Consider the following 13,375-nt stretch of genomic DNA (forward strand, 5'->3'; position numbering starts at 1 on the left):
AGTATCACCGGATGCAAATTCATTTGACATGGATGGCCTCATATTCTGAGCAAAACTTATTAGAATTTATCGCTTGTAAAAGTAAGAGAGTTTCTTTCCGGGGAACATTTCCAAAATGTGTTGAAGTCTAGGGGACATCGATCCTGTGCTTATATGGGTTTGATTAACAATCAAGGTATTGTTAACCATGAGAGGACCACTTTGTTCCTTTGGTTAGTTGAGTAAAGAGTGTTTGTTGGTATTCGATTACTGGAAAGAGCCTGAATTAAAGTAAATAGACGAGGAATTTAGAGGAATAGATTATATCCCATCTATCGTCCTTTGAAACATAATATGGATATCGCTACAGCTGTTGATCGATATGCTAATCCTTTTGAAGGTAAAATAGATGATATTGATGATGATGACTCTTCTTTAGAGGAGAGTATTTTTGATGTCGACAGCTTCTTCCTGGAAGCCCGTTATTCATTATCTCTATCCAGTGTGAATGAATCGCATCTTACCGAGGAAAAATGGCAAAGCTCTTATGGAATTGACAAGAGCAAGCCTGATATTGGGGAGGAAACAGATAGTCAAGAAGGTGACAAAGTGAAAAAGGATCTATCCAACGTACCATATCAGGAGTGGGCGGTGAAGTACATTAACAAGTATTTGGTCACTGATTTACTTTCAAAGAAGAGCATTGCACAATGGACTCATTCTTCCCGGCTTAATGAAATGCAAGCACTTCCTTATGAAATCAGGGCTATGATGAAGGTGAAAAATTACAGACTTGAGCCTTTGTTACGCTTAATGATTATTAGAACTATTCATGAAAGATTAGAGAAGGTTAGAGCTCAGTTACCGATAAATATGAAAACCGATGATAAAGATGAATATTTGAGTACAAGACTTGAGAAGAACTTCAACGATCCGAAAATGTGGCCAAAGTTATTAGAACGAACCCTGGAGGCAGGATTTGTTGGGAAGAGTGAAATTTCTTGCTATAATCCTAATAAAATGTCTTTTGATGCCAAATTAGAATTGTTACAACGCGAAGGCATATTGTACAAGAAAGAAGATGACTCCGATAGCTTTATGTGCCCAACAATAGTAATCAATATATCCAATTTAAAGAGATATAATGGTCATTATAAGTTGCCCAATGTCAAGAGACACCACGCAGATGAAGTTATTTTATTCGATCCTATGGTTAAACAACGTATGTGCGACAAATTGCGGAATTATAGAAGGAAAAAGGCAAAACTACCTAGGTTTACCAAACAAGAATTCGAACAGAATATCAACTTGAGTAACCCGATCATCTCGCAACTAAGGAACCTAAGGAACCCTAGGTATTCTAGACAAGTAGCAGGTGAGAATAACTCTTGTCTTTTATTCAATATAGACCAAATCCCTACGCTAGAGGAATCTGAAGTTCGGGGTAAGAAGACTATGCCTGTGCCCATTCCCTCGTCCACAAAGTTATTTGAAAATAGCGTTGACAGATATTCTTTCTCGTGTGCGCATGCCCCAGAGTCCCATTTGAAGAGCAGACGTCTATCTTGTTTCACTGGCACCTACTATTTAGGATACACGATGAATATGTTCAACGACGAAGCATATAAAAAATGGGTTTTCGAAAATGTGCACTTCAAAAGAATAGCTGCTTTCATGTATGCTCAAGAGCTCTCCCGCTGTAAAAAACTACAAGAGGAAAAGAAATGGCCTTGCATAATTTATGATTTGAACATCTTGAACTTACCATTCACTGTAGAAGGATTAGATTTTATTCAGACATGGTTATTAAAACCAAGAGATGAGAGTGAAAAAGGTTATACGAATTTGCCTGGTCTTGCTGATCAATATAAGGCACTCGTAATTGAAAAAATATCGCAGGACGATTACATTCGTTCTCAGTTCTTACAGCAAGATTTAAAAGAAGTGGAGGATGATAAAGACGACCGGATTGTCTTGAACTTTATATTGTAGTAGTTGCTGTTCGTATGTATATAGATACAAATACTAACACAGATCTTTACTCAAAACCACTATTAATACATGTAAAGTAATGATTTTACAAAGTGTTCTAAGCCATATCCTTCCAAACAAGAACTGTTTGTCACAGAAAAGGTCACATGGGGCCTTATTTTTTTCAAGTATCTTCATCTTTCACATTTCTTTTTGAAATGTACGAAAAAAAAATAATTCGACTTGATTTGTACCTACCTCATCGCATCGGTTAAGTAGCTTTACATCATGAAGAATATCCCATACTAGGATATATTCCAATCATTGAGGGATCTCTCTGTACCGTAAAACAACATAGAACAATGTCACATTTTTATGAATACAAAGATCTAATAAAAGAAGGCGATTTAGTACTCGCTTGGCTTTCGAGAGATAACTTAAAACCAATCATCGTGAAAGCTGGCGAAGTATTCAATACACGTTACGGTGCATTCCAACACAATGACATGATTGGGATGCCATTCGGATCTCAAATTGCAATTCGTACCAAAGGTTCTAACAAGTTCGGTTTCATCCACATTCTTCAACCTACCCCAGAATTATGGTCTATTTCATTACCTCACAGAACGCAAATCGTTTACACTCCAGATTCATCATACATCATGCAACGTATGCAATGTAGTCCGTATTCTAGAGTAATAGAGGCAGGGACGGGTTCTGGTTCTTTCTCGCATGCGTTTGCCAGAACAGTTGGACATTTGTTCTCCTATGAATTTCATGAAGTGAGATATGAACAGGCAAAGCAAGAATTCGAGGATCATGGGTTATTAGCCAGCGGAAACACCACCATAACGCATCGTGATGTCTGTAAAGAGGGGTTCGAAATTCGCAAGGGTGACACAACCTCACATGTGTTTAGTGAAGAGGATGAAAACGAAAAAGTGGAGATCGCCGCTGACTGTGTGTTTTTGGACCTTCCGGCTCCGTGGGAGGCTGTCTTAAACCTAGATTCAGTTATATCTAAAGGTAAAAAAGTTAACCTATGCTGCTTCTCTCCTTGCATTGAACAAGTGGATAAAACAATAGAAGTGTTGGAAGAAAATGGATGGCATGATATAGAAACTGTCGAGATCCAAGGAAGACAATATGAAGCCAGAAGACAAATGGTCCGTAAGTTAGACGATGCTATAGAAAGACTAAAAGATGTTAAGAGAAGAAAACAAAATGCATCAGAAAGGCGCCAAAAAAATGTAGAACAAAACTCAGAGACAGAAACGTCTCAAGAACCAAAGGAAGGTTCTGATGAATCGAAGCCTACGGAGAAGACCAATTTTAACCCATTCGGAAAAGGAACGCGTGTAAAAGAGGGCGATCCAAATTACGAATGGATACAGGTTTCGAAAATAGAATCTGAAATTAAATCACATACTTCATTCTTGACATTCGCCTCTAAAGTTGTCGACCTAACTAGAGATGATGCGCAAGTTCAATCTTACTTATCGGCGTTTGAAGAAGAAACCAAAACGTTGAGTAAAAGAGAACAACGTAGGCTAAAGGCTCTCGCAAATAAGGAAAAAAAACAATAGTTGAATCAGTATTATTTATGTAGGTGTGTTAATAGAGAGTAGTTAGATGAAATCTCCAAAAATATCTCTTCTACGTTGATTCCATAATGGCATATCTCTCCTAATTTTAGCCTGTGATTCTAAATCAAGATCTGCTGTTATCAGCTGTGGCTCATTGGACGAAGGATCTGCAGCCGCGATGACAGTACCCCATGGATCTATAATCATAGAGTGACCCCAAGAAACTCTTTTAACACCAGGAGCTGAATCATCACTGCCATCAGCATACACGTCATGTTCACCTTGTTGGGCGGGCATAACAACAAAACTCTGAGTGTCCAACGCCCTAGCCTTTCCAAGCAGTTCCCAGTGCGCTTCGCCAGTTTTCATGGTGAATGCACTTGGAAAGCACAGAATTTCAGCTCCTTCAGAGCGTAACTTCATAGATAACTCAGGGAACCGTATATCATAACAAATACAACTTCCCAATTTCCCAGCAGGAGTTTCTAATATAGACGGAATGGCAGAACCAGGTTGAACGCTTTTAGATTCCTTCAAAATAGGCCCGTTTGGGACATCAACATCAAATAAATGTAGCTTTTGGTACTTTTGCACTATTTCCCCGTTTGAGTTTATATAAAGTAAAACATTCTTAACCCTTGAGTCACCTTTAGAGATATCGAGATTTGATGGAGGCAAATGAACACCAATAGAGACATCAATAGTTTTCCCAACCTTCTTGGTGATGGAACGTATACTGCTTTGTAGTTCAGAAACAAAACTAGGAGTCTGCTTTGCTAGTCTTTTGGAGTGGTCTGCATTTCTGCTTAAATAATCCGTGGCTTCAGGGAAGAACAGGACCTTAACATCGTTTTCCAAGGCTTTTTCAATTAGATGCTTCACAATTTCCAGGTTATGAACAAGATTCGATGAAGAGCACAGCTGACCAATACCAATTCTTGCCATATCGTTTGCTCTTTCAAAGAACTGAAAGCTGAATTCGATAAAAGTTACGATTGCCTTTTGTATTTTTCAAGTATTAAGGATATTCGTTTGGAATAAAGGGTTTACTGAAAAGCTGAATCTTCTGATACCGTTTATGTGGTGTTAAACATTTTGTAGTTTGAAAGGCTATTAAAGTAAAGACCCCTAAGAAGACAGTGTCTATTTTGCTTTGACCAAGCACAGCACACCAAGAATATTATGATGTTTAAAGCAACATGATTTGAGACCAAATCGCATCACGTGACTTTTAAAGAACTTCAACACTTTTACAATATATTAAATAAATACGCGAAGACAGTAGTAAACGCGATTAATATGGAAGAGCTAACTATAAATAAGCGTAAAAGTAGTTCCCTTGCATACATTTAGTATATGAAAGAGGGCGAAGAGTATGGAAAGAAGCTCAAGGAGTAGTGATGTTTGTCAATGATGATAGTTCTCAAGTGATTGATGATCCCTACTCAACTCCGTTGCAACCACAAACAATCTTATTGCGCGATGGAGAAACAGTATCGACAATGTATCCGATACCCGCCAATCCGGGGCTCCTTCCTGTAGGGCTAGTTGAATTTCTTCTTGATGAGTTTAACATGGAGATTGAAAATGGTCAAAGCTTCCCATACTACGAATCTTTAAGTTTAGAGGACTTCAAGAAGATCTGGTTTAATTCGCATGGCGTCCTGTGTATCATGGTACTTGGGGAGCTTCCTGAACTAGATTATTCTATTCCGATAAATCGAACGGAAGAGATTGATGAAGCACTAGGGGTGAAGTATAGTGAAAGATTCTCATCCACCTATTTAAAACGTAAAGACCGCCGAAATCTAAACTTGAACATTCAATGGGAGAGGCAGTGCTTAGGGATATTTAACTTGATTCCGGCATATCCAGGTCGATCTTCACATGTAGCTACTGGAACATTCTTAGTTAACGCTGGTATTAGAGGTAAAGGTATCGGAAAAACGTTAGTGGACTGTTTCTTGAATTGGGCGCCCCAGCTTGGTTTTACTTCATGTTACTTTCCACTAGTGTACGGAACCAATGTTGGAATACGAAGAATTTTTGAGTCTACAAATTTCCGGCGGATAGGAAAGCTACCCGAATCTGGTATCCTAAAAGGGTTTGATACCCCAGTGGATTCTTTTATTTATGGGAAGGAGTTCACACATGTTCGCAGACATATGGATTCATTACATTCATCGGTTGACGACACCATAAAAGCAAAATACGAAAGACTTATATACTACTTGGATCATGGAGAATATCCGCCTGCATGTAACCGCAATGAAAAGGCAAGATTGCGAGTTATAGCTAAGAAGCACTCTTTGGTAAATGGGAAGCTTTTTTTTAAAGGTAAAGAAGTAGTTTATGATCCTCAACGGCAATTGAAGATAGCATATGAAACCCACATAGTAGATCACCACGGAATAAACAGGATCACATCAAAATTGGCGGAGAAGTACCATTGGAAGGGTATAAAACAGACAGTGATTCAAGTAATAAACTCTTGTTCAACTTGTCAAGAAAATAATAAAATGTCCGAAGAAGGTGCTGTTATTGATACACGGAACGACCCCAATGGCCAACCTCACACTATTGTTCATGCAATACTTCAGGACAATATATCACAAAGTTTAGAAAATCTTGAAGAAATAACTCCAGTCGATTCTTCAAATACCCCCCGTTTAAAAACATCTTTCGTTCAAAGGATAAACTTTGGTAAAGACCCAAGGAATGAAGGTGTTAAAAGGAAATCTGTGACAGGTTCAGAACATTCTTTGGACTCATTCACAAGCTACAATATTTCACATGATGAACATAAAGGAAGGAAAAAACACAAATCGAATGACTCCAGAGGTAGTGAACCTGGAACAGTGAGATTGGAGGACGAGACGCCAAACAGTATGGTTGATGACGCGTTACTAAATCTTGAGGATAATGTCATGGCAGCGGTAGAGGCGGTTGAAAAAGAGCACCAACGTAGTTCTTCAAATTTTAAAAAAGGCAGAGGCTCAGTAGAGACAAACAATTACATTGAAGATGATAGACGCCATCAAAATACATCAGACGACAATGAAATATCCTCTAAGAACATAGACGAACATTTTTATGAAAGCCAAATGAGTGACACTTGATTATATATATATATATATATATATCTTGGTTATATTTCTTATAAATCGCGTTTAATTACGTCAAACACCACAGAGTTCTTACTAACGACCACGTCCCTATTATAATGTTCTTTGAAAGGATAATCTTTGAAGACTCTAACGTGGTGAACAGAATCACCACTTCCATAATTTCCGGAAGGTGCCAAAGTATACTTTGACGAACCAGTCTGTGATCCTTTTAGAGCGTTGACTATAATATGTGGGATTGAGTCATGGGTGTTTGCATAATCAACTAGATCTTGAGAGTTCTTAACTTCAAATTCTTGTCCTGATGTATAGTCTTTGATGTATTTAAATCTGTCCACAGATCTACTAATGGCCGCGCTGTATGTCATCTCTGATTTTGGAACATCAATATCTAGGGTTTTGATGTTTCCAACAAAATGCCAAGAGGACTTGTCAATAAGAGAAACGATCGGATTAGATTTTCTAAATGCTTCTTCCTCATATATCGAGATAATGTTGTACTTTTCAAGGTCCACTACGTGATGTTCGTCGTCACCATCTTCGACGAACTTTAAAGATGAAATGAATTCGTTGTGATAAATACGTGAAATCACATATGGCTTATCATCCAGGTAGACTACGCTGGCCACTTCGTTTCTTGCAGTTGCATTTACTGTTTGGTGCAATTCATTTGGATCATCAATATCGATTACATTGACATCAAAGGTTGAATTGAAAGTGTTTTGTATCATCTCGCCATAGTCCATCTTAGACTCTTGATTAGTCCATTGTTTGATATTACCAGAAAGGATCCAATTTTCACCAATTGTATCCTTGTATTTATCGTTCAAGCTGGAAACTATTTCAAACTGCAATTCCCAGGGCTTTTCATCCTTCAAAAGTGACAAAAATGGTGTTAGGTCTATGGATAAATGCTCCAAATCGAAAGCGTCGATTCCAACACATGGTCTCCAAAGAGCTGGTGAGAAACCCCCAGTGAAAATGACAGGAGTAGGAACCATTGTGGCGACCAGATACTCGTTCTTGCCATCGTAGAGATAAACCTTAAGTACTCTTACGGGACCATGACCTGATATTTCATGGAAGCTGTTTTTGAATTTGGAAACGTATTCATCCAAGACATTACCGTACCAAAATTCTTCTGCAGCATTACCAGACAGGAACACTTCTAATCTAGCGTGCTCCAACGTACCATCGAGGTTTGCTCCGAAATCTTCCAAAGGTCTAGTCCAACGGGGATTTGACTGGGAAGCAATTGGATAATACAACAATGGTGTCTTCTTTTTCGGATCCACTACCAAAGGTATCACTCTGTTTGGTGGTGTTGTTGCGTAATGGTAGAAAAAGTCTTTAGCCGTTTCGTCCCTACCATGGTGCGGTGTAGGGGAATCAAAGTAGTGGATTCTCAAGTCGACGTTGAAAATACCATCTTGCAACTTCGTCACGATGTTATCCAATTGGAACGTTAGTTCCAATGGATCTCCTTTCTGGAACAACGAGATGTAATCCGTGATATCCTTCGAAGATCTACTGATGATCGTTTTGTTGTCGTAAGGTTCCACAGTAGATGTTCTCCAGACAGTAATGTTATCGATGAATATATGGCCTAGACGGTCATATTGTCTGCCTGATACATTTGTAAAGAGTTCTAACATGACTTTGTTATATGGCGATCCGGTGTAAGGGGTATATGGAACACGAGCCGGATGGCCCCATGAATTTCCGAATGAATACGTCAACAATTGGTCAGTGTGGACCAGGTTTTCCGTGGGAAGCTCAGCAATAGTGATTTCAAAAGAGTCTTGAATGTTATCGTTATCCGAAATGCTTATGGACTTGTTATCACTTAAATGGTAATTGAGCAACCGTACAAGAGCTAAAATGACGAATACCACACGAAAGGCGAAAAGGGCCCATGAGAAACATCTTTTTTTCAGGCTCACATTCGATGCATCGGTCTTAGGTTTGAAACCGTCCTTTTCCAAGTCATATTGCCAATAGCTTTCTTTTTCTTGTTTCTCGGAAGATTCACCGGTTGACCTTGGAATTGGTTTTAGCTGCGACTTTAACTTCGATTTTTTTGTAGCCAGCACCATCTGGTCCCATATGCTCATTTCTTTGCCCTTGGTCCCCATTCTTCCTTTTCCTGCTTCTACTCCTCCTCCTACTCTCGCTGTCTACCTTTCTTCACTGTTAACGCTAGGATGTTAAAGGTTATCACTATATTATATATACGAATTCTGGCACCTTTTAATTAATATTTAATTTTACATTTCTCGAATGATGATGAAAAATCGAAGGTGTACAAATACACAGGTACATACGGTGCGTGAACGGCGCATTTGGAACCATCGTTCGTGCTGAAACGCTGAGCCAGACACACAATGATCTTCGGGTTTTTCACGCAACTTCGGAGCATTTTCACGCAGTACTACTCATCGTGGCAGCAGATAGTGCTGTCTAGAAGGGCGTTTTTCCAGCTACTCGGGTACCTTGGCACTTGTGCGGCGTTCACAATGCTAGCCCAGGCGCAGTAGGCGGCAGCCATCCGGGCAGCCGTCCGGACTAGTCGCGCTATCGATCTGAAGTGGAACTACTGACTGACTAACTGACTGACTGACCACCGGGGTTTTACTAGATTACACAACATATTCATACAAAGTCACGTGACACAGAACTACAACGCAGGGTAACAGTGCACGTGACAAGGGACAAAAAAACGCTAACCCAGGGTTAGCGTTTTTTTGTCCCTTGTCCCTCCTTCCCTTTTCGGAACATGCACCAGGAAACCCAGATCCCTATGCTTTTACGTATTTATAGCACATCCTGCAGGCGCCTACACCCATTGGCCCTCAGAACACAATGCAACGCACCACCAACCTTTTTCCCTCCCCCTGCTAGCCAGATTCCATATCCGTCTAATTTAAGCATCCTCAAGGCAGACTGAAAACATCCTGCCATAGCATTATCTAACCGAAAATGAACTAAATTTAAACAGTAAACAAATATTTACCTGGCTCCCCCTGCCCCTTCTTCTACATAGATTACTAGCAGCAGCAGCTAGTTGCTGCTGCTAGTTACTGCATGCCATAAGCAATAGAGCCAATCCTTCCTCCTACTCCTCCTCCTCTTTTTCTGGGCATTACATTACGATTGTAGTGGATCACAGTATTCCGCGGATCCGCGAGAATCAAGAATTCGAACCTGTACTCAAAAGTCAGAACAATTAATAGCACAATTATGCACTCAGCGGCTCTGGCCATGTCATATACTACATACACACACACCCCTCTGCACTGAACAAGCTGTGTATATAATCTGAATAATTTTTTTTTTCGTTTTTCCTTTTTTTCCTCACTACTGTTGAAAATCAAATCAAAAATATATATGGTTTTGTATGGGAAATCGAATTTGAATTTGAATTTGAATTTGAATTTGAATTTGGACTCTCGCTCGAGTTTTCAAATTTGCATTTTTTTTGTTTTTGTTTTTGTTTTGTTATTGCATATTCTGTATTATTAAAGTTCCATAGTATTAAAGTTCTATATCATTAAAGTTTTTGTTTGTTTCGAGAATAGGACAAGCAAAGCAAGGCTTTGAAAGAAAGGATAGAAAGGATATAGAAGGAGAAGTGAAGACAAAACAAGGACAAGACACAAGAGAAAAGAAGTAGAGAGCTGGTCTTTTAAAGGTGTATTTTTTTTACTACATTAGCATTAGCATTAGAAATATAGTCACTTAGACGTAGGAATACAGAGAAAGGTCTTGTGAGGACGGATTAGCGTATCGTTTTTTGAGTGGCATTTTAAATTTAATTTTTTTTTTTTTCTTTGTTGTTTTGTTTTGTTGTATTAATTATTAGTATTAGTATTATTATTTTTTTTTCTCTTCCAGTGAGATCTAGCATTGCGTTTGTGTTATTCGGTTGCTCTCCTTTTGCTTTTGGTATTAGTCTCAGTGTTTGGAGGTATTACTTGGATCTAGAATAGAGAGTAACGGACGGTTGATTGGATAGAGGACTGAAAAGTGTTAAGAAGGATAATAGCACGATAAAGGAGGATTGGATTAGGACGAGAGGAGGTTCTTTAAAAAAAAAAAAAAGAAGAAGAAGCAGCTTTTGAGTAACTGCTATGGCTAATGATATGAGACGATCAAGCATGTCTTCTTCATCTTCACACGGGCAAGGGCCGAATCAGGGTCTGGCTCAAGGTCAGGGACAACCACAAGGAAATGTGAACGTGAACGGGTCGTATTCACAGATAAATTCGAGTTTGCATGCGAGGGTCAAGGCTTTCCAGGAACAGAGACAGTTGAAGCGGTCTGGGAGTATCCACTCGAACCAATCGCAGAATTCAGTACAGATACAGCAGATTGTGAATAAGCCGTTGCCCCCGCTGCCTCCGAAGATTATGGTGGGGGAGGGCGAGCATTTGTCGGAAGACTCGCAGCATCATCATCATCATCATCACCAGCAGCAGCAGCAGCAGCAGCAACAACAACAACAACAACAACTACATAAAAGTGATGGATCGGGAGAGTCGATACAACGAGGTACTGAACTGGATCATCAACAAAAAGTACAACAACTGCCACAACTGCCGCAGCAGCCGCAGTCACAACAACCCCAACAGCCACAACCACAACAACCACAGCAATCAACACCACCAGTAACACCATCACAACAACAACAACAACAACCACAACAAATACAGCAGCATCATAACCAAACTCAAAATCAAGGTCAAACCCAAAGTCAAGCCCAAAATCAGCAACACCCACAGCATTCAGCACAAGTTCTGTCGTCGCGAAAGGGCTTGCCTCATGGCATTCAAAAAGACATGCATTTACAACAAACTCAACAACAGGCCCAGCAGCAGCAGCAGCAACAGCAGCAGCGTCAACGGCCTCTGCAGGCAGCTACTATGACTCAAGGGAGAAGAGATGGACTCATGAAACAGACGCAAGAACAACTAGAGAAGATGAGGATAAGTGCTTCCTCTGCACCTCCACCTGGAACATTTGGCAATATCCCTTCGATATCCCAAGATCGCGAGCTAAACCCAATAAGACAGGCCCCACGTCCACCTGCTGGCGGAATTCCCACAGGGAATATTCCGAACTACTTTATGGCACCAGGAACAGGTGGTATGCCTCCAGTTTCCACTTCATCTTCCTCAGCAACAGACCCAGGTCAAGCTCCGCCAAGACCTTCTCAAGGTCAACCACATTTACAGAAAGCCAAACAATCTCTATCGGCAAGGAGAGGTTTGAAACTTCCACCGGGCGGAATGTCGCTGAAAATGAAACCTACAAGTCAGCCACAGCAGTTGGCACCTCAACATACCCACCAGGAGTTTGCGGGGGCTCCTTCTAACACTGCTGTGCCAGTGGTACAAGGGAGACGTTCCAATCCAGGCTCGCTGATTAACGGTCTGCAGACAACTTCCACTTCTTCTGCGAATACGTCGCACGAGACGGCAGGAACCGAACCTAAGCCGGGCTCCAACTCCAATACCAATTCTGGTATTGGTGGTCTATTCGCAAATTTCTCCAAATACGTTAATATTAAGTCCGGTTCGCTCAATTTCGCTGGAAAATTGTCTTTATCATCAAAGGGTGTAGACTTTAGCAATGGATCCAGTTTCCGCATTACTTTGGACGAGTTGGAGTTTTTGGAAGAGTTGGGCCACGGGAATTACGGTAATGTCTCAAAAGTTTTACATAAACCTACTCATATTACCATGGCAATGAAGGAAGTCAGGTTAGAATTAGACGAATCAAAATTCAGACAGATTCTAATGGAGTTAGAAGTGTTACATAACTGTCAATCTCCATACATCGTGGATTTTTATGGAGCATTCTTCATTGAGGGTGCAGTATACATGTGCATGGAATACATGGATGGTGGGTCTTTGGACAAATCGTATGACGATGAACAGTTAGGAGGCATTGATGAGCCACAATTGGCTAGGATCACTAGCTCTGTGATAAAGGGGCTAAAAGAATTAAAAGATGTGCATAATATTATCCATCGTGATGTTAAACCAACAAATATTCTATGCTCTGCTAGTCAAGGTACGATAAAATTGTGCGATTTCGGTGTGTCTGGAAATTTAGTCGCATCATTAGCTAAAACAAATATCGGCTGCCAATCTTACATGGCTCCGGAAAGAATTAAGTCTTTGAATCCAGACAAATCAACATATTCAGTTCAGTCAGATATATGGTCTCTTGGGTTGTCTATCCTTGAAATGGCATTAGGTGCCTACCCATATCCTCCAGAAACTTTTGATAACATATTTTCGCAGCTAAGTGCTATAGTGGACGGGCCAACGCCAAAGCTACCAGAGGGAAAATTCTCAGCTGATGCCCAAAATTTCGTGTCAATGTGTCTACAAAAGATTCCCGAACGTAGGCCAACCTACGCAGCCTTACTAGAGCATCCTTGGTTAAAGAGGTACGAAAATGTAGACGTGAAAATGAGCGAATACATCACTACTAGACTAAATAAGAGGAAAGAATGGCTAGCAGAGACCGGAGAAGACTTACCAAAGCATATCCCTGCCTTGCATATGGGTGGATTGTAAGAGTACAAGAAAAGAAAAAGAGTAAATAAGCGAATTCCAATCGACGTTATAAACTAATCTTTTTGTTCTAAGAAACAAAAATGAATTGAAAAAATAAAAAATAGTAGGATTTATTATACCGTGTCAG

General features: G+C 40.1%; 6 protein-coding genes across 6 annotated transcripts; 4 read left to right on the forward strand and 2 right to left on the reverse strand.

Annotated features, from left to right (window-relative positions):
• Window positions 1-333: 333 nt before the first annotated feature.
• KLMA_60030 (uncharacterized protein) lies at window positions 334-1,971 on the forward strand (the record flags this gene model as incomplete). The annotated part of the gene is made up of 1 exon (XM_022820676.1): window positions 334-1,971. The coding sequence occupies one exon, from the start codon at window positions 334-336 to the stop codon at window positions 1,969-1,971; it is 1,638 nt and encodes a 545-aa protein (XP_022677115.1).
• Window positions 1,972-2,312: 341 nt separating this feature from the next.
• On the forward strand, window positions 2,313-3,536 carry GCD14 (tRNA 1-methyladenosine methyltransferase subunit GCD14; the record flags this gene model as incomplete). Its single annotated transcript, XM_022820677.1, has 1 exon — window positions 2,313-3,536. One exon carries the CDS (start codon window positions 2,313-2,315, stop codon window positions 3,534-3,536), a length of 1,224 nt encoding a protein of 407 aa, XP_022677116.1.
• Window positions 3,537-3,578: 42 nt separating this feature from the next.
• Window positions 3,579-4,481, reverse strand: NIT2 (putative hydrolase; the record flags this gene model as incomplete). Its single annotated transcript, XM_022820678.1, has 1 exon — window positions 3,579-4,481. The coding sequence occupies one exon, from the start codon at window positions 4,479-4,481 to the stop codon at window positions 3,579-3,581; it is 903 nt and encodes a 300-aa protein (XP_022677117.1).
• A 455-nt stretch (window positions 4,482-4,936) lies between these two features.
• On the forward strand, window positions 4,937-6,655 carry SPT10 (Spt10p; the record flags this gene model as incomplete). Its single annotated transcript, XM_022820679.1, has 1 exon — window positions 4,937-6,655. The coding sequence occupies one exon, from the start codon at window positions 4,937-4,939 to the stop codon at window positions 6,653-6,655; it is 1,719 nt and encodes a 572-aa protein (XP_022677118.1).
• A 38-nt stretch (window positions 6,656-6,693) lies between these two features.
• Window positions 6,694-8,796, reverse strand: KLMA_60034 (PNGaseA superfamily family; the record flags this gene model as incomplete). The annotated part of the gene is made up of 1 exon (XM_022820680.1): window positions 6,694-8,796. One exon carries the CDS (start codon window positions 8,794-8,796, stop codon window positions 6,694-6,696), a length of 2,103 nt encoding a protein of 700 aa, XP_022677119.1.
• Window positions 8,797-10,791: 1,995 nt separating this feature from the next.
• PBS2 (mitogen-activated protein kinase kinase PBS2) lies at window positions 10,792-13,248 on the forward strand (the record flags this gene model as incomplete). The annotated part of the gene is made up of 1 exon (XM_022820681.1): window positions 10,792-13,248. The coding sequence occupies one exon, from the start codon at window positions 10,792-10,794 to the stop codon at window positions 13,246-13,248; it is 2,457 nt and encodes an 818-aa protein (XP_022677120.1).
• Between the last annotated feature and the right edge of the window lie 127 nt (window positions 13,249-13,375).

The sequence above is a fragment of the Kluyveromyces marxianus genome, chromosome 6 (assembly GCF_001417885.1).
Source record: "Kluyveromyces marxianus DMKU3-1042 DNA, complete genome, chromosome 6".
Lineage (NCBI taxonomy): Eukaryota > Fungi > Ascomycota > Saccharomycetes > Saccharomycetales > Saccharomycetaceae > Kluyveromyces > Kluyveromyces marxianus.